Source organism: Aspergillus eucalypticola (assembly GCF_003184535.1).
Source record: "Aspergillus eucalypticola CBS 122712 chromosome Unknown BO83scaffold_36, whole genome shotgun sequence".
NCBI lineage: Eukaryota > Fungi > Ascomycota > Eurotiomycetes > Eurotiales > Aspergillaceae > Aspergillus > Aspergillus eucalypticola.
Window position 1 is genome coordinate 154,807 of NW_020290310.1, and position 23,526 is coordinate 178,332.

The 23,526-nt window shown below is 51.3% G+C and overlaps 8 protein-coding genes across 8 annotated transcripts; 5 read left to right on the forward strand and 3 right to left on the reverse strand.

Annotated features, from left to right (window-relative positions):
* Positions 1–1,383: 1,383 nt before the first annotated feature.
* On the forward strand, positions 1,384–3,803 carry BO83DRAFT_157426 (type I 3-dehydroquinate dehydratase). Its single transcript, XM_025526288.1, has one exon. The coding sequence runs from the start codon at positions 1,659–1,661 to the stop codon at positions 3,750–3,752; it is 2,094 nt and encodes a 697-aa protein (XP_025383171.1). The 5' UTR covers positions 1,384–1,658; the 3' UTR covers positions 3,753–3,803.
* Positions 3,804–4,161: 358 nt separating this feature from the next.
* Positions 4,162–7,191, forward strand: BO83DRAFT_382587 (transcription factor domain-containing protein). Its single transcript, XM_025532262.1, has 7 exons — positions 4,162–4,228; positions 4,301–4,642; positions 4,711–4,777; positions 4,828–5,209; positions 5,262–5,425; positions 5,470–6,478; positions 6,528–7,191. Exons 2-7 carry the CDS (start codon positions 4,544–4,546, stop codon positions 7,012–7,014), a joined length of 2,208 nt encoding a protein of 735 aa, XP_025383172.1. The 5' UTR covers positions 4,162–4,228; positions 4,301–4,543; the 3' UTR covers positions 7,015–7,191.
* Positions 7,192–7,229: 38 nt separating this feature from the next.
* On the forward strand, positions 7,230–9,347 carry BO83DRAFT_420983 (uncharacterized protein; the record flags this gene model as incomplete). The annotated part of the gene is made up of 2 exons (XM_025534965.1): positions 7,230–7,483; positions 7,561–9,347. Exons 1-2 carry the CDS (start codon positions 7,315–7,317, stop codon positions 9,345–9,347), a joined length of 1,956 nt encoding a protein of 651 aa, XP_025383173.1. The 5' UTR covers positions 7,230–7,314.
* Positions 9,348–9,415: 68 nt separating this feature from the next.
* Positions 9,416–12,329, reverse strand: BO83DRAFT_382588 (putative pH signal transduction protein PalA). Its single transcript, XM_025532263.1, has 7 exons — positions 12,292–12,329; positions 12,004–12,241; positions 11,905–11,959; positions 10,954–11,848; positions 10,336–10,910; positions 9,890–10,292; positions 9,416–9,843 (listed from the first exon to the last, which is right to left on the reverse strand). Exons 1-7 carry the CDS (start codon positions 12,297–12,299, stop codon positions 9,522–9,524), a joined length of 2,496 nt encoding a protein of 831 aa, XP_025383174.1. The 5' UTR covers positions 12,300–12,329; the 3' UTR covers positions 9,416–9,521.
* A 414-nt stretch (positions 12,330–12,743) lies between these two features.
* On the reverse strand, positions 12,744–14,277 carry BO83DRAFT_157500 (putative mitochondrial carrier protein). Its single transcript, XM_025526289.1, has 6 exons — positions 13,943–14,277; positions 13,847–13,881; positions 13,723–13,796; positions 13,447–13,665; positions 13,071–13,399; positions 12,744–13,023 (listed from the first exon to the last, which is right to left on the reverse strand). Exons 1-6 carry the CDS (start codon positions 14,123–14,125, stop codon positions 12,817–12,819), a joined length of 1,047 nt encoding a protein of 348 aa, XP_025383175.1. The 5' UTR covers positions 14,126–14,277; the 3' UTR covers positions 12,744–12,816.
* A 2,260-nt stretch (positions 14,278–16,537) lies between these two features.
* Positions 16,538–18,488, forward strand: BO83DRAFT_441353 (putative sterol carrier protein). The gene is made up of 2 exons (XM_025536329.1): positions 16,538–17,503; positions 17,555–18,488. Exons 1-2 carry the CDS (start codon positions 17,010–17,012, stop codon positions 18,435–18,437), a joined length of 1,377 nt encoding a protein of 458 aa, XP_025383176.1. The 5' UTR covers positions 16,538–17,009; the 3' UTR covers positions 18,438–18,488.
* Positions 18,489–19,217: 729 nt separating this feature from the next.
* Positions 19,218–21,089, reverse strand: BO83DRAFT_456535 (uncharacterized protein; the record flags this gene model as incomplete). The annotated part of the gene is made up of 2 exons (XM_025537073.1): positions 19,218–19,412; positions 19,790–21,089. Coding segments are annotated over 2 exons (1,495 nt in total), but the record flags the coding sequence as incomplete, so codon positions are not given.
* Positions 21,090–21,295: 206 nt separating this feature from the next.
* On the forward strand, positions 21,296–23,104 carry BO83DRAFT_456538 (uncharacterized protein; the record flags this gene model as incomplete). Its single annotated transcript, XM_025537074.1, has 2 exons — positions 21,296–21,692; positions 21,783–23,104. 2 exons carry the CDS (start codon positions 21,296–21,298, stop codon positions 23,102–23,104), a joined length of 1,719 nt encoding a protein of 572 aa, XP_025383178.1.
* Between the last annotated feature and the right edge of the window lie 422 nt (positions 23,105–23,526).

Sequence of the window (23,526 nt, forward strand, 5' to 3'; positions counted from 1 at the left end):
AATTGCCTGAACATGAACGAGCATTCACCGATGCTGGAACAGGTATGCATTTCTTACCTGGTGTCATAATTCGAACTTCTTTGTTGTCTTTTTCGAGAGCATTTTGGTTTTTTGTTTCTTTCCAATACCCCGTTTTGATTGGCTGGTATTTATTTTAATCTATTCGAGTGCCTTTCTGGACTATTGGTGGATTCAGCCGTCATGTTACATAAGGTTCCTTCTGCACCAATTGATCACTTGCCACCTGTGGTATACCGAACTGCATTACATTGATGAAGTACTTTGTAGAATATGGGCATCGGCCCTGGCTGTAAGGCTGATTGTCTAGGCCAGCTGGCCGGAGTATCCGGGGACTAAGGTCAACGATGATGCAGCAGGAAGGTGGAGATGGCGGCCACCTTTTATGAACGATGCAACGTCAATTGGCCTACGGGGTACGACGCCGGGTTACTCCCCGGCCAGGGAATTGCGGCAGGTGGGCATGTCCGAACCAACAAGAAGGGGTGTAGATAACGCTATGGGAGGGGTTTTTTCCTCGTATCATGGGAGCTTGAGGGGTGATGGCTGGTGAGACCGATCATCCTGATAGACGCGACCGTGTCCAATAGATGGAGATGCTGGGATGCTTGGATGCTGCCTTGGATCTGGGGTGAGGAAACCGATCGACAGCGTGGAGATATTGTTGGTTTGATATAGATGGGATGTGGATGGAGTTCTACTGAAGTTAATCTAGAATCTTGTCTACCAGACCCTGCCCAGGAAGTAGAAACGAGGTAGATGAGCACGTACAGTAGTATCTACATACTCCGTAGTAATACATGGAGTAGGATTGATTGTTTGTCGGAAGACTACTAGCAAGTATCAGGTGAACTCTTTTGAGGCTGGGGAAACGGGAGAAGAGAAGACGAGTCCCACCCGTGATTGGCGGAGAAATGGCCTCCGCCCCCCCGGTAGGCGGAGTTGGGATTCCGGGGAAATTCCTCGATTCTTTTCTCCATCGCCAATGATCCATGCCATCTTGACTGCTAGTCTCCAGCTCCAATTCTCCCAAGTCTCTGCTCTCTACCCGCTCTCTCCCTCATCTCGATCTGCTCCCTTTATCGGCTGAATCCCTTCTCATCTCTTCCCGAGCAGATGTCGTTCCTTCTCTCCAAATCTTCTCTACATTGTCTCCTGCTTCCCCCCTCGTCCACACTGTCTTGAAACTCTGTTGATCGGCGTGAAGCCCCTAAACCAATCTGCTGCATTTTGACTCCGACTTTCCGGCTATTAAACGCTAAGCCCCGACGCTGTCTGTCTTTCCGCCGGCGCTCCGTTCTTAGTAGTACTTGACTCTCCCTCCTTGTCTTTCTTGGGCTTGGGGTTGTCTGTCGGTGTACTCGGCTCTGGTGCAGATATCACTTTCCCGAGTTTGGTTGGGTACCATCAATGCCACATACAGTACATACATACTACATCTATAACCGGTCTTGACTTACTACTGCTGTTGCTGCTGCTACTACTCTTACTGTTATATATTACTACGTCCGCTGTTGATTTTGTTCCGTGATCTCTTCTCCGCGATCGACGGGAGAGTCAACGTGACGTATCTTTGTTTTTCGACATCCAACGGTCGCATCCAAGTATGAGAAGGTGCAGTATACTGCATATGCAATGAGATGATGCAGACAGCCCTTCATCAGCCCATGGGGATGACACTCTTGGCTGATGCCGCTACTTCATCCCTCACGGCTCTCAAAGGCTCTACTACATCTTCTGCTTTTTCTTCGCTAACCGTGCCCCCGGAGCCTGCACGGACGGTCGTTACAGTCTACAGTCCGGGGCAGGAGGCCATCGTTCAAGTGGTTGCGGATATCCTCGGCAAGCCATGGACTACCGAAACCTCACTGTCTACGTTTGGCCCAGGCAGCAACGCCGTCGTCGTAGGGTTTCTCGCCACGGAAGATTCGATTGCAAGCTTGCAAGTGGATGACCCGGCGTCCTGTATTCTGGTCAATACGCATTGTGTCGACGATGGATCGTTTCCGGATGACGCACTCACCGAGCGCTGCCATTATGAGTTCCTCTACTCTCTGCGCAGTCCCTTCTTTCGCCGCGACCTGACTCGCTTCTTGTCGCTGATTCTGGGCCAGACTCGGCCGCATGAGGACCTGAAAACCAAAAACCGGACCAACTTCATCTCCACGACATTCCCGGATGTGCATGCGGCCCTGCCTAACCTCGACATTCTCTCTGTGGGGTCGGATGCCGTCGAAATCCGCGTGGATCTGCTGGTTGATCCTGAACCACCCCAGGGGGCAGAGATGTCTGTGCCGAGCCTTCGCTACGTAGGGCAGCAGCTGATGCTGCTTCGGCAGCATACGGAATTGCCCATTATTTTTACCACTCGATGCACCAAGGAGAACGGCAAATTCCCAATGGATGACCCGATGCTCTTCTACAAGTATCTGCGGCGGGCGATTCAGTGGGGAGTGGAGTACATTGATGTGGAGCTGTGGCTGCCCGAAGACATCCGGAGACGGTTGTCGGAGGTCAAAGGAAACAGCATCATCATGTCTGCGTTCCACGATTTCTCCGGGACGTGGAAGTGGACGTCTCCAGAGGCACCCCGGATCTTTGCGGAGAGCGCCAAGTACGCGGACATTGTCAAGATGATTGCCATGGTGACTACGATCGAGGCCAACTACGAACTGGAGTACTTCCGGTCGACGATCAAGGGGACCTACGGGCCCTACCCACTGCTCTCGGCAGTCAACATGGGCCAACTAGGGCAGCTTTCGCGTGCACTCAATACGGTGTTTTCGCCTATCACGCATCCGCTGCTGCCGATGATTGCCGCTCCCGGCCAGCTGACCGCCGCCGAGATCAACGAGGCCCTCCACATCATGGGACAGCTTCCGAAGCGGGATCTGTACGCGATTGGGTCCTTCCGATCCACGCCGCAGTCGATGTTTATGGAGAAATGCTTCAATGAGCTCAGTCTACCGCACACACTGACTTCGATTGACCGGGGTCCCACGGGCTCGATCGAGCGGGTGATCACGCAGCCGAGCTTTGGGGGAGCATCCGTTCACCCGCCGATCGCCAGTGGGACGAGCACCATCCCGGCCATCAGCGAAGCAGCGCAAGCGATCGGACTGGTGGATACGATTGTGGCCATGCGGGGCTCTGGGCGGCCACAGCAGCCAGCGCCACCGCAACAGCAGTTGATGGGGGAGAATGCGACGTGGAAGGGAATCCGGGCGACGTTGACGCGGGACTATGTGCCATCGGCGTACCGGGGACGAGCAGCCATCATCTTAGCGGGGAGCGAGAGCGAAGCGTCGGCGACGATCTTTGCGTTGCGCAGTCTGGGAGTGGGTGCGATCCACACGGTCGGGTTCCGGGCGCGCGGCCCGCTGGCGGAGGGACTGGAGCCGTTTACGTCGATCCAATCGGTGAAGATGGTGGAGCAGCCGTTCGTGATGGTGTCGGCGCTGCCACCAGAGAAGTCGCTGCTGGTGCAGCCGTTGCTGCGGCACTACCGGACGAGTGGACGCACATCGCCGCCGTCGACTCGGGGGAAAGTGTACCTGGACTTGACCAGGGGGGAGCGCACGGGAGATCCGGTGGGGGTAGCCGTGCGAGCCGGCTGGACGGCGTATGGGATTGAAGATGTTGATGCATGGACGACGGTGGAGACGCTGCGACTGCTGGTGGGACAGAATGTACCGTTTGATTTTGTACGTATGGCATCGGGACGGGTGTTTTGAGTTATCTTGATATAGAATTGGAGTAAATCGGTATGATAAATGAGAATGAACTGTATCCACTCTGAGTAGGGGGTATTGGTGCTGCTACTGCGTTGTAATGGTGTGATGGATGCAGTGTGATCATCCTACACCAGACGATGGATATTAAAAGCAATCACGGCAAGTGAAATAAATTAAATACTAAGAGTGCCGGGCCGGGGCATATGCCGGCTGCAGAATAGCTTCTCTTACTAGACTGGAAAGGTTTGCAGGGTGATAGATTGCGATCGACGGTTTCTGACAAGATGTTCACCAGTTCACCATATATTCTGGCACTATCCTGGAAGATGGGGATGATGGCTTTTGAGAAGTGCTGGATTTGCGGACGAGAATCCGTGCTGGAAGCGGGAAAATCCCGAGGAATATTTAACCGACAGAGTTGGTGCTTCATGCATGAATTTAACATTTTCACCAACCACTTAACATGATCATACTAAGTAAGTAACTCAACTGATGCAAGAAAAAGAGAAACTCCCCGCATTCGCAGTGTCTAACCAGATCCATCTTAGTTCACCGGCTTCTCCACGTTTGCTTTTGGTTTTAAATCCGGGGTCACTTCGCTTTTCTTCTTTTCCCTCACTTTCTCTCTCGCTCTCTCTCTGTTCCTCTTCGGCTTCTGCTTCTTCTTCTTCTTCTTCCTTGACTATTTCATCCTTTCCTCTCTTCCCCACAACCACTCCTCAACTACAACAATTCCAACTCCCACGCCATCCTCTTCATCCTCTCCATCCCTCCTATGCACAGGCAATGCCATGTCCCGCCCCCAGGTCAGCATCGACCGTCTCACTCCCCGTCGCGTCCATGCCGAACCCCGCGAGTCCATGAACTGCAAGTCCTGCAGAAAGCGAAAGGTACTCAGATTATTATCTTTCGTGAAATCATCATCATCATCATCTTGTTGATCTGACGAAATTGCCAGATCAAATGTAATCGTCTACGTCCCAGCTGCGAGGCCTGCAAGGTCTTCCAATGTCCATGCATCTATGGTCTGATCCTCTGCCTGCCGCATTAATTCGAACTCTACTCATTCTGGTAGACGCCGTTCCCAAAAAGCGGGGACCCAAAACCGATGTCCTGGAGGCCTTGTTAAAACGTGTTGACGGGCTGGAAAAGCGCCTCCAGGAAGACTCGCCGATTTCCCCGACCTCGGCTACCTCTCCCATCAAATCCTTGGACCAGCAACTGCTGCCGTCCGCCTCGACGCCATTCCACTTTCCCCCGGCGCCTCATGGCTTTCCCCCACCCCCGCAATCGCAGCCGCAGCAACACCGGCTGCCCGATGCCATGCTGGACAACTACTTTGCTCGGCTGCATGGGAAGCCGTATTGGATTCTGGATGAAACGGTCACACGTCAACGGCATCAGCATGGACAATTACCGGTGCATCTGTCTATGGCGATTTATGCCCTAACCCTAAGGTAGTAAATATTGTTCCTTGGTCGTCGAGAATATCTAGGCTGATGTTGTTAGATATACTACACCGAACCCACCGCAAGGCAGCCTGGAGTATGCTCGTCAGGCAAGACGGCTGGTCGATATTGATAATCCGTCCATCGAAGGGACCCAGTCTCTGCTACTGCTTTGTCATACCTTTTTCGCCTACGGGTGTGGCAAAACAGCCTACATGGTATTAGGTATGTGCGACGCCAACTGCCGCAGACCGGTACTGACTGCTCAGCCAATGCGGTGTCCATGACACTGGCGCTGGACTTGTATCGCGAAGCGCCCGCAGCGCTGCCCGCGGCAGAACGCGAGATGCGACGGCGATTGTTCTGGACCGTCTACGTGATGGATCGCTTTCTCACCTGTGGCTCCAAGCGACCGTGTCTTATTGCCGACCATTCCATCGTCCTGCGTCTTCCGGGCAGCGGGTCTGAAACGGGCGAATGGTTTAACCCGGTGGGCCCTAATATTCATTACTCTCCGGACCGTCGCAAAGGCCCTGGTGGCCCGGCTCTTTTGGTCGACATTACGCGCATTCTGGGCGTCACGCACCGCTACCTCGCCGCGGGAGGCGTCAAAGGCGATTCGCATTTTCCCTGGCACGCCCTCTCCAACCTATCCAAGATCCGCCAGGAACTTGACCTCTGGGCGGCCGGCACACAAGATTTGTTTGCATCGATTGAAACGCTGTTCGGGCATCCAGAGAGCACGCTGCTGCTTTTGAGCAAGCTCATTTACCACCTCGTGCACTGTCTACTCTATCGGCCCTTTCTGCCCATCGACCTGGTCGAGCTGCGCGGTACCGGACAGCACCAGTCGTGGCAGATCGAGGCGACAACGCTCTGTTTCTCGCATGCCAACGCTATCGCCGAGCTGGTGGAGCTGGCCCGACATGCGCCACGCATCGAGTGGCCCGCTCTGGTGGCATACTGCGTGTGCACGGCTGGCACGGTACACGTACACGGCGTCCACTACCACGGGCGCGAGGGAGAAGTGTTTGCGTCGAGCGCAGACTTTCTCGCGCGCGAGATGCACCAGCTGTCGTGGCTACGGCAGTACTGGGCGGGGGTGCAGCACCAGCGGGAGATGCTGCAAAGTATTTCAGGATGCCATGCCGAGCTGGTGCGGACAATGGCAGCGCGACCGGTGCGGTTTGCCCCGGTGTTCCATCTCGAGGACTTCCTGGACCGGTATTCGGGGCTAGCCGTGGATGGGGCGCATTTGCGATTAGTGGATGGAGACGAGTAAATCCCCACCACCTTCTCATTTAACTTATAATGCTGACTTGTTTAGATTACCACTGGACCGACCCGATTTCAACAGACTCATGTACCCGCCTGCATCGACTCTACCTTCCCAAGGCCGAGGATCCATCAGCTTCCAACCATCGCCAACATGGCCACAACCCGAGCTCGCCCTACCGGAGAGCAGTCTAGGCTTTTCACCAGGAGTGAGCAACTCCCCTGCACCATTCCTCTCCGACCCATTCACTGCACCGACACCGCCCGCACAGCCCCAGTACGCGACGTTCCCGTTTGAAGCCACGCCGGGCGGACCGGCACTAACGCCAGACGCCCCGTCACAGGGCAGCTCCAGCGCCACTGCAACAGCAGCAGGAGCTGCAACAGGCACAGGCGAAGGCGAAAAAGACCCGTTTCTGAGTCTGCTGGAGCAGCTAGCAGAAAACGAACATTCGCAAGGCGGACCCAGCGAGCTGGACTTTTTCCTCGGAGAGGGGCTAGATATGGTGATGCCTGAGGTGGAGGTGGAGAACCCGTAATCCAAATACGAGCCTGGACATGAACCTTAGGGATAAGTAAATACGGAGCGATGATACCCTGTACATTATAATCAACACCAAGCATAGTACATACAAGTAGCTAGCATACTAGTATCTAGTTAGGCCATAACGATCACATGACATGACATCATGACACACCCCCCATCTAAATTTTGCTTACACAAGTTCACATGATACAACATCTCCAACTACTAAAAACAGACACGCAATAATTCACCATGTCCTCCCCACTACCATAGAGTACATGGTAGAGAGAGAGAGAGAGGAAGAGGGAACGGGATGGACCATAAAATTGACACCCTCGCCACCCTCCACAACTGGACCCAAGGCACCCCATCCCTGTATCCTTTCACGGGCATTATTCAACTCTATCTGGCGGAGGAGATCTCGGTAGTGACGGCTGTAGGAGAGATCAGTGCGTTTGTGGAGAAGAGGGGGGAGGGAATAGGTACACCCCTACTATCCCACCATCATCATACCCCTTATATATTAATATACACGATGATACTAATAATAATAATCCAGATGAATGCGTCCACGACCTATGGGCCAGTATTCTGCACGCGGGGAGATGTCTACCCTGCACAAACATCATGGTATCATCAGCTAGTACTGCTGAAAGAAGTATCACGTCCAACGGTAATGGTGATGGTGGTACGCTAGGAGAAAAGATAAAGAAAGAGACTATCGACACAGACATCTCCACACACCAAACACCCACCCCATCACAGAAGAAACTGATTGCCTTGATGCATGCGATCAAGAATATGCCGGATGTGCATGTGCATATTCGTGCGAGGACGCAGTCGAGGTATTCTTATTCTGCTGCTTCGCAGGTGGGTGGTTCTGCGGGGAGGGAGAGGTATAGTTATTATGGTGGTGGTGGTGGTGGTGGTGGTGGTGGTGGTGGTGTTAATGGGGATATTACCGAGAAGAATGAGAATGACCCTGCAAATGGAAATGAAGGAGGGGGAGATGATGAAGGAGAGAGTACAGAAGAAGAAGAACTATACCACCCATCCCTAGGTGTATATCTTGATGGGACGGTGGGTGGGTCGCATTATATTCGCCATTTGCATGATTCTGTGGCTACACCTGTTCCTCCTCCTCCTCCTCCTCCACCACCACCACCTCCTCCTATACCATCAGATCCAGGAAAGAACACCAACACACCCCAACCTCAATCTCAACCCCAAGGAAATTCAAGACCCAAACCGCCCAAACTCCCCTCCTCAGCATCCGAATCGACAATCCGACCCACAAAAACCAAGAGTCTAGTATGGGCCTACCTACCATATTTCCGAGACGTGGTAGGGTCAATATTTACTGATTTTGGAGATGTACTTGGAATGCATCTGCACCCTTTACCAAATACACATACACATCAAGAACACCAGAAATGGCACCCCAAAGATCAAGTCATCCTCCACCAAGCATGGCTCAACTTCACCACATTCCTCGCATTCCTCGCTAGAGAAGGGGTATTACATTCCCCTAGTGATTCGGATAATTATGCGTATGGGTTTGATGAATATGATTGGGGATATGACCATACCAATAATAATAATAATAATAATAATAATAATGAGGGTGGGGATGGGGATGGGGAGGAGGAGGATGAAAGCGACGGAGTCGGATCATGGATCGATGATCTAGCGATTTCGTGTCTTCGGATACTTGAGAACCTTCCACATCAGCATCATCATCAGCATCATCAGCATCATCAACCTCACAATCATCCTAATCACCTCGATAAGAATGACAATCTGCAAAACAACACCCAAATCCTCACAGCAACGATCATCGCCCTTCTCTACGGTGAACATCTCTGGCGGAGAAGACATGGGATTCGTACTGCTTCCCATCCTCATCCTTCCCCTCCTCCTCACCAAGAAAAGCCTAAAGAAGAGAAGGATACGGAGAAAGCGAAAGAGAAAGAGAAAGAGAAAGAAAAGGATGATTACATAGTAGCGGGTCTGACCCTCGACGAATTCGAATCAGGTTCTGTATCTGCTTCTACGTCTACCTCTGCGGCTAATTCTCCGCCTTTGTCGGTTTCACCACATCCACAGAATAATGAGCATCAGGATTCGGATGGGAGTGATGATAGGGATAGGGATAGGGATAGGGATAGGGATAAGGTGAGGTTTATTGACAGGAAAACGTGGGAAGGGTGGATTCGAAGGTTCAATGAACTTGCAGGGGATGTGGGCCCCGGGATCGGGATGGGAATGGGGTTGTGGGATGGGACGAGAGAGGGGGCGTGGTTGGCGGGGGAGGTGTTGAGGAGGGTTATTTCTATTCCAGAGTAGTGGTTGAGAGAGTATGTATATATATATAGTGAGGTTGGAGTGTATATAACCATGTAGTGATGTCACTGCAGTAATATAGATCAGATCTATCAACACTGTAATGTAGATATGAACATGTATGTATGTATGTATTCAATGCTGTTTACTGTATATGCTCTAGCATATAATTGGACGTTATGAAAACTTCACTCCCTTGCTCGGATCCCACTGTCCCCCAAACCGTATCCCCATCTCCGGTGACCAGATCCCCGGAGTCATCGGTGGCCGCGCATTCGCCCGCGTAGGCTGTGGTGCCGTCATGGGCTCGGGTCTGGGTGCTGCTTGAGGAGCAGTGTACGATGGTTGCTGAACCTGCGCCGGAGGAGCATTATAGGATGGCTGCTGAATCTGCGCCGGAGCGTTATAAGATGGCTGCGGCTGAGGCTGCGGTTGCGGCTGCAGTTGTGGCTGGCGCGAGATATTCAGCGACGCCATGGCGGCAGCACTCGAAATGTCCCTATCCCAGTTAGCTAGATTCCAAAAGTCAATTGGTATAAGCTTACCCCTCTAGCTGGCTGGCTTCCATCCGTCGCTTATGTACAAACGCCTTGCTGTCGTCGCGGAACCGTCCTACGATCTTCGCCAGATCGTTGTAGAACTTCCGCCCCACTTCGATGTTCGACAAGATTTCCTTGTACTTCAAATACCCGTTCTCCAGCTCCTGCAACGCCCGCTCGCGCTCCTTGGTCGATGCGTCGCCGGTATGTGCCCGTGTAAACGCCCGGTTGGCTTCCTGCACCCGTGCTGCGATCTCGTCTTGGTCTTGCTGTTCCCGTGTGACCATGTCTAGGTCTGTGTCATACAGATGCAGCTGCTCCTCGAAGAGATCCTCGAACTGGCTGGCCTGGATTGCCTGCATAGGAAACTCGCGCTCCAGCCGTGCCGTCTCCTTAATCAATGCTTGGCCTACACCTGTTAGCTCGTCCTACTACAATTGCGAGTTACTTACTGATGTCGTCCGCCCGCGCCTTGTCCTTCAATGCCTGCGCTTGCCGTTTCCGCCGGCTCTCCAGACGGCTCACCTCGCTCATACATCCCCGTAGTCGGCTCACCTCGCGCTCGACCTCCGGCGGCAGAGCAGCCCACCGGCTGCTAGGGACGTACATCTCCAGATCACGGTTCGTGCCAGTCAACACCCGGAACACTGCCGCGGAGTCTTTCAGCTTCTGCTCAACCAGGTTATCACTGCTCTGGGCCGACGTAAAGTATCCCTCGATTTCGCGCGACGTCGTGTACAACTTTGGCGCAGCCTCCTCTGACGAAGCTCGAGACCAGCGATCGGTGCCGAATTTCCGGCGCGACGCATCATCTTCCGCTTTTTCCGCCGCCAGAAGCTCCACGCCCTCGTTGTATACAGCCCTGTCGTTGGCCTTGACCTTTGCCGTGTCCTCAAGTGACTTGCGCAGCCGGTTCAGTCCGTCCTGTTGGCGCATCTCTTCTGCATGTGATACCAGTGTCGGGGGAAGTCCCAGCGGCTTCTCAAGAGCCTGCAGCGAGCCTGGAAGATTCAAAGAGGACAATAGACTAACCGGTTAGCCCTGCGTAGCAAGAAAGTGGGGCAACTTACTCCCTGAGTTTATCCGTCATGTTCTCCAACTCCCCAATGATGTTCTCATTGATCAGTCGATCCCGACGATCCGAGTAGATGCTAGCAGCAATGTGCACTGCATACGGCACCAGCTTAGAGAACAGCGGCTGCCCCAGAGGCCCGTTCTCACCCAACATAGAAATAGCATCAGTCACCTGGGACGGCGCCTTCGCAGCAACCATAGATGCCCGGTCAATCAGCTTGAGTTCCGACTTGGGCGGCACCGGATTGAGGTAGATAATATCATTATCCTTCTCAGCACGCTTCAAATCCTCCGTCACCCTGGTCTTCAACCCCTGCAGATCACCGAGCACAGTCCGGTTAATCCAGCGCGATTCCTTCAACGCTTCATTGACGCATGCCTCGCTGTCCCTCAGACGAGCAACCTCCTCACCGTACTTGCGCTTCTCCAAGCAATCCAAAGACTGCCGGTACTGCGCAGCAGCAGCAAAATGATGATGCTTAGCCGTCATATGGTGAATCCACTCAGGACTGATAGCGTTCGACTTGACCGCATGATCTCCCGCCTCTGCATAAAAGTCCGAGACCTTGGCCGCCAACCGAGCAATCGACGCATCCTTCAGCCCGTCCTTGACAGCCTTCTGCCAGAAACATTCCTGAGCCTGCGCCAAAAGCAGCTGCTCCAAGCTCTGCAGTGTCATATCATCCATATCCTCAGGAGGCGACGTCCGCAGATCGGGAAGGATATCCGACCGCAAGTGAGTCAGAACCCCAGCCGCCTGGCAGAAGTAGTTGCACGCCTGCTTGAGACCATCCGATGTCGTGCGGTTCACGGAAAACGCCAGCTGCGAATACAGCGCAGCCAGGTTGAAGATGACGTTCGCGAGCTCGAAGCGGATATTATTCTGCGAAACTGAGACCGGTCAGCCACCACCATCACCACCCCAATCCCTCATAGATATCACCTACTCGGTCTAGCAGTATTGAATCCAAACGCAGGATACCACGGAAATTCCACCCCAACCTGCACATGTTAACTTTATCCCTCTGCATCGTCGATCTACTCACATCCACCGGAAACTTCCCACCCAGCCATTTCAGCTGCGCCGCATAGGTGACCAGTCGACTGACCCCGCTGACATGAGGCTCCTGGACATTGATCGCTTCGTTTCGCAGTCGCTCGATGATCAAGAGATCCTCGGCGAACATGTCCGGGCGTTGGTCATATTTGGAGGAGATGTATTGCGTGATGGCATTCGACAGCGTGACGGAGTGCGACCGCCGAAACGGGACCTGGAGGATATTACTGGAGAGAGTTAGCAGTATTCATCATGTAGATGTAGCTGTAGCACGTACGATGCCATCGTGTCAGTCGAGAGAGCATAGACATGCAGCCAGATCTCCGGAAGTTTTGTTGACGGAAAAGCCCAACCCCACCCGGGCAACGCATGACGTTGTGGGTGCCTGAGGCAGAAGTACGTTACATCCCACTTAAGGCAGTGTCACAATACACCGTGTACTTACACCTGCTGCAGCAATGTACATCATCAATTTAAATTTTCGGCTAGTATGTACTATTTACTTCCAGTTGAGCAATATCCTTCCTATCCACCAATGCCCAACCATATCCTGTTCAATGAGCCAGCTCATCTGCCATGCTGTGATGTATATTCAATCAACCAGCCACCAATACTTCTGTAGACGTTCAACCTTCCAGATAATCAACACTTCTTAGAAGTATTTGATCAGCCAGCTCATCAATGCTTCCTAGATGTATTGAAATCTTCCAGATAGCCAATACCTCAGTAGATGTATTCAGCATTCCGCTCGGTTTTGCTGTTGAGGAATGTAATCATTTAGCTCATCAATCCTGCTCCTGATTTAACCATCGAGATTATCGATTCTTCTGTTCATGTATTCGTAGATGCTCAGAAGAATCATGTTGTTGATAGCAGTACGGATCAAAATGATCGACAAACCCTTGTAGATGCTGGACTTCGCCATAGCCGAGGCCGCCTCCCCGACTTCCTTGGACTTGCCAAGCAGCACACTCTGAGCGCGAGTCTTGCGGGTGTCAAGCGGGTAGGTCTATTTCGTTAGCTTCTTCACCTCCAGTCGGTAGAGGATACACTTACACAAAACCAGGGCATGGTGCTGCAGATTGCACCAGCAATCGCGGGCGCTCCTGTTCCCTTACCCATTTCTCTTTCCGCGATCTGCTTGACAGTCTCATACACGCCAAAGTACAGGCCGGTACCGACGGTGTCGCGCAGGGCATGAAGATGGAATCCGGTGTACAGTCCGCGGAAACCATATCTCTTGTAGATCTGTCGGAACGCTTCGGTAGTGCTAAGACGTGGCATGTTACGCAGTGAAGGGTCATTGGGCGCATTATTAGAGGCCTGGGAACGGTGGGACATCAAGACCGAGGTCTGAACTACGTTCTTCGCAAGCTCAAAGGGACCTGTTCTCGTTAGTAGACTTCTGAGTATGGTTTAAACCGCGTCTTACAAGCAACCGGCGAACTGACGAGTCCTGCAAAAAGACCAGCAGCGGTAAAGGTAACCACAGTAGAAACAGTGGGGCTGCTGCCTTCCTGGTCGTAGATTTCCAAAGGCGACTCCCCGGTCAATCTCTGGATAAAGTCGGAGACCTTATTTTTGGCAAAGGCATAGGTGGTAAAGTTCATCACTCTGACCGCCGTAACGCTTGCAAGAGGTGGCAGAGCGCCTGATTTCAACATTGCATTAACATCCGCTGTAAGAATGCTGGGTGAGGTCAACCTACCAGCCACGTAACCACGCGGGCCTTCAGTACGCCACAAATAGCGGATACACTGAGCTACATTTTGAAAGTTGTGTCTGTCAAGGTCAGTACATCTGAAGCAGTAGCAAGCAAATACCCTACTTACGTCTGCATACGGGTTTTGACGTTTTCCAGGGGAGTCTGCAAGCAGCTAGTCAGTTCCTCTTGCTCGACCTCTTGACGCGTAGCGCGTAGCACTCACCACTGCGAGCGTAGCGAAGACAGTGGATGACGCCGAGGCTACTTGAGTCTTGTAGCTCTTAAGCAGCTTGTTGCGTGTCGCTTCATCCATCGTCAAAGTGGTTTGCGTCGACCGGGCTAAGGGAGAAGGTTGAGGGGGGGGAGGTGAGAAGGGTGCATGTTCAGAGTGTTTGTCAAGAGTCATTCCTGGAGGTATCCCATCTGTGGCAGATGAAGTGCTCCGTGTTGATCGCTTAGTCGTCGTCACCGGCGAAGACCGTGAGGGTCAGTGAAGGAGATGGTGAGATGCAGGCTGGGGAACCCTATGGAACGCAAAGCGGTCTCTCAACGTGCGAGCAGACCGTTCAGCGTCCCACAATTGTCCATGAAGCAGGCCTCAGCAAGCCTGGTGATCGCACAGCTGTCCACAACAAGGGAACGTGAACGTTGGCGTATATATGAAATGATTGTGCAGGTTCAAGCAACCGTGACAGTGGTAGCACTCAGCTTCACAAGCAATAGTCAAGCTCGGACGCACTCAACCTGGCCGTGATGGTATGAACAAAAGCTTTGTTCCAGTGCAAGAACGTGCAGACAATCCCTCTTCCACACCCAGGAACTATATCGAGACAAACGACGTCGTCTGAGCTATCTAGACAGGACGCACAGGTCATTAGCCATTTAGTTCTTTCCATCCGCACCAACCCCGCCATCATAGCGGGACCACAATATTCTTTATCCCAGTTACCTCCGTCCGAGCAACATCATAGAGCTGGGCTGGATAACTTACCTCCAGAAGACGAACTCGACTGTCGGGAGTGGAAGAAGGGTCAATGAGGCGGGGACAATGGGCCGTGCGGGCGAGAAATCCAGAGTCGAAATGCAAGAAAAGAGGGAGGAGGGAGCGGCGGAGATCATCACGATGGACTACCGAGTTGGTTTTAGGTCCTTATTGGGAGAAAGTTAAGTTGACTAGTTAAGTTAGTGACCTTTTCCAGCTTGTCTGCGGTTTTTCTGACTAAGGCAGGGAATCTTCCCCAAGAATCAGGCAAACAACAACGAGGCATGTGGGCGGTGCTTCTGGATGCGGTTTAGTGGCAGCCGGGCTGTGACGTCGTTGTGAAAGCATCCAGTGCGACAAACCGAGTATTTTGATACGTTTAGTACGACTTCGACCACCAGGGAGAAAACTTGACGGATGTCTCTGCCAGAGGGCAAGCGCGCCTATTACTCGCAACCGATCAAACTATCCTCCTTTACGAGACATGGTACAATGTACATTCCAAACCCATTTGCGCAACCTCAGCTCTGACAAGTGACAAGTGCTCCGGGATGTGTGACTTTTTCCGTATTGGTTCTTTTGTTGCCGAGAATCCACCCTCGAACCTCGAACTGGGGAGCTAAACCCAAAGAGGGAGGCGTGGCAAGGGAGCTTGCGTCGGACTAAGCCAGTCCGGCGGTTGGAGGTACCCGCTCTGCCTGACGAGCCACTCATCAGGCGGATGCTCACGGATTAACACTCTCCCTCATGGCCACGCTTGCTGCATAGTCCGCAGTCATTGGCTCCTCCCCGGCGGACGGGCAGATGGACGAAGGAGGGCGGGATGCGTCTGGAACTGGATATGGCTGTGGAAGCCAGGTACATCTCTCTGCTCGCCTCCAATCATGGCATTCCGCAGCTCTCTACAGCATTGAGTGTCGGTCCACCTCGACCGGTGCATGCATGTCTTGGTTGACACTAATAGAAGTACTTGGTAACATCAATGCTACGAGTGGTCAAAGGTCTTCTGACGGTCCTGACTGGTATACTACTAGTACTGCGCAGTTACAAATAGCAAGCGATTTCACATGCAAAGCGGGCGGGATAAGTCATTTTCCAATGATGGACGTATCCCTTCCTACTTCCTGCGCGTGGCATCTCCTGTTGCTCTTGACCCAACTCTGTGAATACTTTTAAGGCAGGAAATCAAGCTCCAACAACATGTGGCCAGAAGAACAGTGGCATACCGCGGTACGAGCGAATTAACGTTCCCAGTCATCTCTGGGCAAGTTAAGGGCGACGGTGGACAACCATGGTCTCTCGTGCCAGTGCCACCCATCCTGAGAATGGTGTCGTAATACGGCCAAGTTCGATTGTTCTCGAGCGATGTATTGTGCCAGCACTATTGGCTTAGCGGAAATAAACCTCGTCCTGCTGATGTGTTCCAGCGTTGAGTGGACTAACCATGGGTGCATTGTTGGTCAGAACTCATTGTTGATCCACGGGAGGCCGTCCCCGGGATGGATGGATATGCATGGATCAGGATTCGGTCGATCTCAGCATCCCTCAATACCCCACATATGGCAGTAGCTACCGTACTGTCCATACACTGTAGTACACAGTATCCCTTTCGTGGTGCATCAGCAGATAGTTCATGGGCACCGAGTTGTCAGGGATGATTTGTGGATGCCCAGTGCATGTCGGGTTGTCAGTATATACTTTGATGTTGTGCAATGGTGGAGTCCACCCATACAGGACTGCCCATCAACAGCACTACTTCCTCCCCTGTCAATGAGAGGAATGCTTACAGAATAATGCTCACTGGCACTCGGAGCTGCATAATTCATTCCGCTCATCCTAGCCTTTGACATCCTCGGGACAGACTTGTTGGGGACATTGAGACGGCCCGGCTTCACATGGGATGAACATGAAGTGATGATGTGCATCTGCCGATGTCCACATCTTTTACCCAAAGCTTGGATAGTACTAAGATAAACATCAGGGCTATCCGAAGAGATTATCGACCAGAACTATCGACTCGATTGCATAAGAACACAATGCAGTGGTTGTGCATGAACAACTGGGGTCAGCTTATCCTCGGGACCTCGGTCGGCACGGTTCCCCGCAAGGGACCTCTCCGCATCCAACGGTCTTCAGTTTATCTCCGCTGCTATCCCCATGTGCTTCAGGGGTTTATTTTAACGTTGCACCCGTATTCTAATTCTAGACTCACAGACCAAATATCCATTAACAAGATTCCTGCAAGCTTGCAGCTTCTCTTACGACCAAGTAACGAAAAATCACGAACCATTACGAGACTCTATCCACCATGGGAAAGAAGCCATCTGGTCCCGCCTACGTCCTTGGCGTGGGAATGACCAAGTTCATCAAACCACGCGGCAAGGTCGATTACCATGAGCTTGGTTTTGAAGCTGGCGTCAAGGCCATGCTGGATGCGCATATCAACTACGACGACGTCGAGCAAGGTGTCGCCTGCTACGTCTACGGTGACAGCACTTGCGGTCAGCGCGTGTTCTATCAGTTCGGTCTGACCCAGATCCCCATTTACAATGTCAACAACAACTGCTCCACTGGATCCACCGGCCTGGCCATGGCTCGCACCATGGTCTCTCATGGAGCTGCTGATTGTGTCTTGGTCGTCGGTTTCGAGAAGATGAGCCCTGGAAGTCTGCAGTCAGTCTATAATGACCGCGCCAATCCTACTGGACTGTTCGGTACCATGATGGCAGAAACTAGGGGAGTCACCAATGCTCCTGGTGCTGCACAAATGTTTGGCAATGCTGGACGTGAATATATGGAGAAGTAAGTTGCTTACGCCGTTTGTTCACATGTACGAGTACTAACAAGGACTAGATACGGCGCTAAGACAGAGGACTTTGCCGAGATTGCTCGTATCAACCACGAGCACTCGAAGCGCAACCCATACTCTCAGTTCCAGGACGAATACACACTCGAGCAGATTCTTAAGGCGCCCAAGATCCACGAACCTCTCACTAAGCTGCAGTGTTGCCCGACGTCGGATGGAGCTGCCGCCGCTGTCATTGTTTCCCAAGCATTCCTCGATGCACGCCCGCATCTCAAGGATCAGGCCATCCTCATCGCGGGCCAGCAGCTCTCTTCGGACAACAGCTCGCTCTACAACCGCAGCTCCATTGACTTGATGGGCTTCGGTATGTCCCGCGGGGCATGCCGCGCCGCGACTGCAGAAGCTGGCGTCAACGTGAAGGACATCAAGGTCTGCGAGCTGCACGACTGCTTCTCCGCCAACGAGATGATCACCATCGACGCCCTAGAGCTTTCCGATCCCGGCAAGGCTCACGAAATGGTTCGAAAGGGAGACATCACCTACGGAGGCAAGATGGTTATCAACCCATCGGGCGGTCTCATCTCCAAGGGTCACCCATTGGGCGCCACGGGTCTGGCGCAATGTGCAGAGCTGGTCTGGCATTTGCGCGGCTGGGCCAACAACCGCCTGGTCAATGGAACTGATGCCGCACTCCAGCACAACCTGGGCTTGGGCGGTGCCGTTGTCGTAACGGTGTACAAGCGCGCAGATGGCAAGGTTGCTACACCGGTGCCATCTGACGTCGTTGCTAAGATTTCGGGGCTTGGCTATAACCCGGCCGTGGAGGCCAAGGGCTTCACGGCGGAACAGGCCAAGTCCGTGCAGAGCAAGAACCACAGCGACACGTGGGCATTGGGCGATACGCAGGAGAGGGTTCTCGCACGGTTTTAAGAGGTATAGCTAGCTCTGAGATGATAGTAATGCAAATTGTATATCCCATTCATGCAAACAACATATAATGCAGTGCCCAGTACCACAGCTTGTTGTAGCATCCCAAGTATAGCCCGATTGTCCAACCTCCCAAAAACACCATCCCAGTCCAATACAACCAGGACATCCCAGCTAAGCAGAAAACACACACAAAGTCACACACACACACACACAGATACGCCCCCCCCTCCATCCAATACTTAATCCCAACCCGCTGCAATAATACTAATTGATAAACCCGATGGCTGGGGGTGGGGCCTACAGCACAGCTTACTAAGCACCTCACTCCACCGCCCGAGATAAATAAATTTTCGCGAAATCTCCTTTCCTCCCCTCTCTTCTTTTTTTTTTTTCCCTCTTCAAGGTCTCCAACATACCCTTGTTGATGGATAAACTCTCCATTCCACTAGCAAATTTTAGCTTTGAGACCGAGAGTGATATTTATGCTCGTTCTAATCCCATTGCCTGACAACTGTTTACGGGGTCGTTTGGGTTCGCTTTGAGCATACACCATTTTACTATTATTATCATCTATCGAATTGTCTATCCTTTTGGGGATGGATGGTTATCATACTATCGTTGATTGGATATGATTGGCGAAGGAAGAAAATGAGCTTCCCTCGCTAGTGATATTATCCTTTCATTGTTGCTCAAATTTATCGAAATGTTGAACTAACTATAGGTTTTATATCATTACTATAACTGGGAAGATGACGAGTGAGTGATAGAAGGATGGAAGGAAAGAAGAAAGGAAGGAATCGGCACATTCGAAGCCTTGTCCGTCGTATCCCCATGATTCGTCGAGGTCAAAATCGTGCCAAGAGTGATCGGATTCTTTGGACAAAACATACGTCCTTAAATCTCTCCCTCGTGTTGCGACCGCCTGTTTATTGTATGGGGTGGTACGTGTCAAAGTAGGGAGGTACATACAATCTACTGATCATGCTTGGTAAATTGGTTGCATGGCTCATTTGTAGTTCAGGTTAAGAATTAGTTGGAAATTGAAAAATTTCACGAAAAACAGTTTATATTCATGATTGCTGTCTTGGTATTTTCAGCTCGTCAGTAATCACTATTACACAGGCATGGCCGCAAAGATTAAGCAAGACGACTTTATATTAGCTAGCAGGAAGTACAGATAGTTAAAGACACTGCTGACAGAAAGGAACTGGCACATTGCATTTGCTGCCGCATTACCATCAGAATCAACTAATAAACTAGGTATCCTTCCTCACTTCACTGGTTTTTTGGCACCTTTTCATTACGAGCTTTCACGGCTGGCCTGTAATTCAGTTCTGATGCATCCCTTAAACCAAACCCAGGAAGCTGATCTGCACCTGATATAGGCCACTCTTCGAAATCTTGATCTCTGGCCTGCATCTTTCTTTTGCCTTTAGTTGAGTCGGAAGAACCTTCGCCGTGGCCTAGTATGCTCGCTCCGATACCTTGATCGAAAGCACCTGCATCCGCTCCGTATCCCGCGTAGACCTGGTTACCCATGAATGCTTGTTTGTTGACCTCTATCGGATGTGGACGCAGTGCAATCAGTGCCAGAGTCTCGAGATGTTCGCTAACGTGACTCTCCCACTCTGTTTCGGTCTTCATGCTCAGCATGCATAAGGGACACTTTAATTCGCCAATAGCACCAAACAGCGTGAAATGACGCTGCACGTGTTCAAACCATACCTGCCGATTTTCATATAGTCTAAGCGACGATGGACAATCCGGGAAAACGCAGACATACGGCATAATGTCGTCAAGGACATGTTGGGCCCAATCCCGCTCACTGCTAGTGGTGATGATGAAAGAGCAGTAAGGGCACTTAGCTGGTTCTGTATGAGCTGAATGGCTGGGGAAGAAAGCCAATGCCTTTTCATGATCCCATCGCTCGAGTATTGCCGCATAAGAGTAATTCAAGCCGTCCGAGCTCATTTCGGGCCCAAAATGCAGTAAGCTGATCTGCCTGAAGTGCGTGAACGCCGTGTCAGGCTCACTGTACAGAGCCCGGTACATATTCATAGCGAGCTCCTCATGATGTCTCTTTCGGCCCCGCAGAATCACCCGACGCAGTGATATTGCTCTTCCAAGCTGATTGGCAATTTGTCTTTGTGCCTCGGGATACCTGCTGAGAACTTGCTCTTGATCGAAAAGCTCGAGTTCGACTATATCAGACACCTGGATCCCAAGAATATAGTCATGCCTGGCTGGATGGCGGATTGCTATTGATAGTTGATAGAGGCAGTCTACTATGTTATGCACCGAGTAATAAATTGACTCGAGGTTAGCTAGATTTCCTTCACCGGGATCCGTAAGATCCTGGCTAAGTGCAACGTTCACCAAGATCTTTTGTATATCTCTATGACCCCTTCGAAGCCGCATCAGGAGTTGAAAGACCTGATTACTGAGGTGAAGTGAATCGCGCAGTCTGTAGTCCAGGGACAAGTAGCCATCTCGCTGGGCTCCAACGTCGTCAGCCCAAATCCGCAACCGTCCGATTTCATCTTTCCAGAGAGACACTGGAACCTTATGGTCGAACGGCCCAAGCCCGTCTAATATCCGGGAATTGAACTCTTTGATAGTCGCGAAAATGAATGATGAGATAGCCACCGCCATTTTCGATGCTGTGTGGACAAATTACCTGCCCTGAAATTTGCATGATCGAAAGAAGGCTCTTCCAAGCGCCAACCTGACGTGAGCAACTCATGTATTACAGAGGGCGGGGTATGAGGCTCATGTATCGAACTCGTTGAATCCTCAGCCTCGCCTGTCCTGAAGTCGCACTATTTCACGTTGCGATCAACAAGTCCGGCACTTCAAAAATGGTGACCGGGATCGAAACTGCCAGTCTCGTGTTGGCAATTCTGCCACTGCTGTTAAACCAGCTCGACAATTATGTCCTAGCATTCCAGAGAATGACACACCTCAGATCGAAAATCTATTGGCGAGAAATGGATGACTATCGTACCATTCTGGAGACTCAAAAGGTTATATTTCTCAATACATTGCAGATTGCTGTGGATGGAACCATTGAGTATGAATATGGAGATTGGATGAGCGGCTCCCCCGAATTCTGGGAAAATCGAGAGGTACAGCAGAAGCTTAGGCAAAAGCTTGGAGATAGTTATGAGTCATTTACGAGAACATTAAAACGTCTGTCAGACTTGCTACAAAACCTGTTCGAGAAACTGGGGGGTAATGCTGAAAGATCCTTTGTAAGTGAAGCAACTTTCTTCATGAGGCTTTCAAGCCGCTGACCATATCCACGTGCCTGGTAGGCAAACGAAACCAGCTTTCAGTTCCTAGAAGAACAGCTCATGAAACTTCGTCATTTCGCCCTACAGAGCGTTTACAAGAACCTATTCGAGCAGATCAAGTCTTTTAACAGCGATCTAAAGACCTTGGTGGAGCAGTCCAAGCAAATTCAGGAGATGGACGCAAGAAGGGCCCTACCCAATGGATCGCTGGGGCGACACCGAATAGGCCGTCAATTAGCAAGTAGCCTGCATAATGCGATCATCAATGGAGATTATTGGCGGTGTCTTTGCAGAGATCAGCACAGCATTTGCTTTACCTTTGACTGCTCGACATCCCCATGGTCTCGTGACTCGTCGAGCCAAAGTTCCCCCAACCCCAAGTTTCGATTGGCGATTGGGTTGAAGATAGGGTTCATGGCTCTGGAAGCCCCGGGCCGCTGGCGCGATATCGAGGCTGAACCAGACATGCATAGTCCCTCGCAGAAACCGTTCCATGATAGCCATATTACGTCAAGCCAACGTGGTTCGGTCATCAATAGAAGCATACCGAATATTAACTTTGCCCAAGGATCTTCAAGTACCGTACAAGGAACCATCATTGAGATCCAAAATCTATCCGCCGCACACCAGATCGTTGATATATGCACTTCACTGTCGGCCAACGATATCAATGAGGGGAAACGGAAGCTTCTCGGGTATGTGACCGATAAAAAGCACAAACATAAAATATACCATTTGGGAAGCAATGCAGAGAGCGTACAAAACATACAGTTACAAACTCTCGAAGAGCTAATTGCAATATCATCCACCTCGCCTCGGTATTATACTGGCGCCCGATACATCCTGGATTTTGGAATGCATTTACAGCTCGCGGTGAATCTTGCATGCACTGTTTTCCAATTTGAGGGGAATTGGCTACCAAGACAGTGGCGAGTCAGGGACATCAAAATCCCCACAGATCCGCATGCGATACACTTATCCTTTGTCGAATGGAACCTGAATAGCAATGTCAGACAGCTGCAGCAAAGCCAGGAACCGGCAGGCGGACCTTTCATCTACTTGGGGATCGCGCTGGTGGAGCTTTCTTTGTGTCAAAATCTAGTGGAGTTGCAGACCGAAGAAGATCATGATCAAGTGCAGATCCTGGCTAGTCGCAACACGGCACTCCGTCTCCTACCACAGGTAGAGGTGCGAAGCGGATATAGATATCGCCAAGTGGTAGATCGATGTCTGAATTGGCCGAACTGTACTCTTGACAACGTTGACATATCCAAGGCGTATCAGTCGATCATTGCGCCATTAATGGATCACTTGACGATTTTCGGAGGGGAAGCGTCTAGACTAGGGAAGTTACAGAAACGAACAAACACCTGAGTTCCTTTGGTGAGTATATCCCACTTCACATTGCTACTGCACCATACAAATCGCTAATAGTATAAGCTTTTTTTGTATTTTCTGAAGTAGTGAAATAATGCTCTATCAAATTGCACAATTTGTTGTTAACAACTGAATGACCACCTTCTGCACCAGCCAGCTAACAAAACTGGAAGATCCGATCAGTAAGGAAGTATGCAAAATAACTTTGGGGTTAATGCTTGTAGTTCGGCCGTTGGTTTAAAACTGTTTCGAACCTCCTGGCAACAACAAGTACGCGACTGTTGCACAACCTCAAACTGATCATTCCACGATGAATTTTCTGCCACAAGGAGAACGCCCTTCATCGAATGCGATCCATTCCATGCTGATTTAACTCTCATTATCCAGCAGAATAACCCTCCTGTCAACGTGAAACAGAC

Excerpts from the sequence above, each read along its gene's own strand:
- BO83DRAFT_157500 (XM_025526289.1), bottom strand. The coding sequence starts at position 14,125 with ATGACTCTTGACAAACACTCTGAACATGCACCCTTCTCACCTCCCCCC. Across the intron at positions 13,797-13,846 it reads GTCAAAACCCGTATGCAGAC|ACACAACTTTCAAAATGTAG; the intron begins GTAAGTAGGGTA and ends TGACCTTGACAG. Across the intron at positions 13,400-13,446 it reads CGTCAGTTCGCCGGTTGCTT|GTCCCTTTGAGCTTGCGAAG; the intron begins GTAAGACGCGGT and ends TAACGAGAACAG.
- BO83DRAFT_157426 (XM_025526288.1), top strand. The coding sequence starts at position 1,659 with ATGATGCAGACAGCCCTTCATCAGCCCATGGGGATGACACTCTTGGCT.
- BO83DRAFT_441353 (XM_025536329.1), top strand. The coding sequence starts at position 17,010 with ATGGGAAAGAAGCCATCTGGTCCCGCCTACGTCCTTGGCGTGGGAATG. Across the intron at positions 17,504-17,554 it reads GGACGTGAATATATGGAGAA|ATACGGCGCTAAGACAGAGG; the intron begins GTAAGTTGCTTA and ends AACAAGGACTAG.
- BO83DRAFT_382588 (XM_025532263.1), bottom strand. Across the intron at positions 11,960-12,003 it reads GTGGGAAGTTTCCGGTGGAT|GTTGGGGTGGAATTTCCGTG; the intron begins GTGAGTAGATCG and ends TAACATGTGCAG. Across the intron at positions 10,293-10,335 it reads GGCGCGGGCGGACGACATCA|GCCAAGCATTGATTAAGGAG; the intron begins GTAAGTAACTCG and ends TAACAGGTGTAG.
- BO83DRAFT_382587 (XM_025532262.1), top strand. The coding sequence starts at position 4,544 with ATGTCCCGCCCCCAGGTCAGCATCGACCGTCTCACTCCCCGTCGCGTC. Across the intron at positions 4,643-4,710 it reads AGTCCTGCAGAAAGCGAAAG|ATCAAATGTAATCGTCTACG; the intron begins GTACTCAGATTA and ends CGAAATTGCCAG. Across the intron at positions 5,426-5,469 it reads AACAGCCTACATGGTATTAG|CCAATGCGGTGTCCATGACA; the intron begins GTATGTGCGACG and ends CTGACTGCTCAG.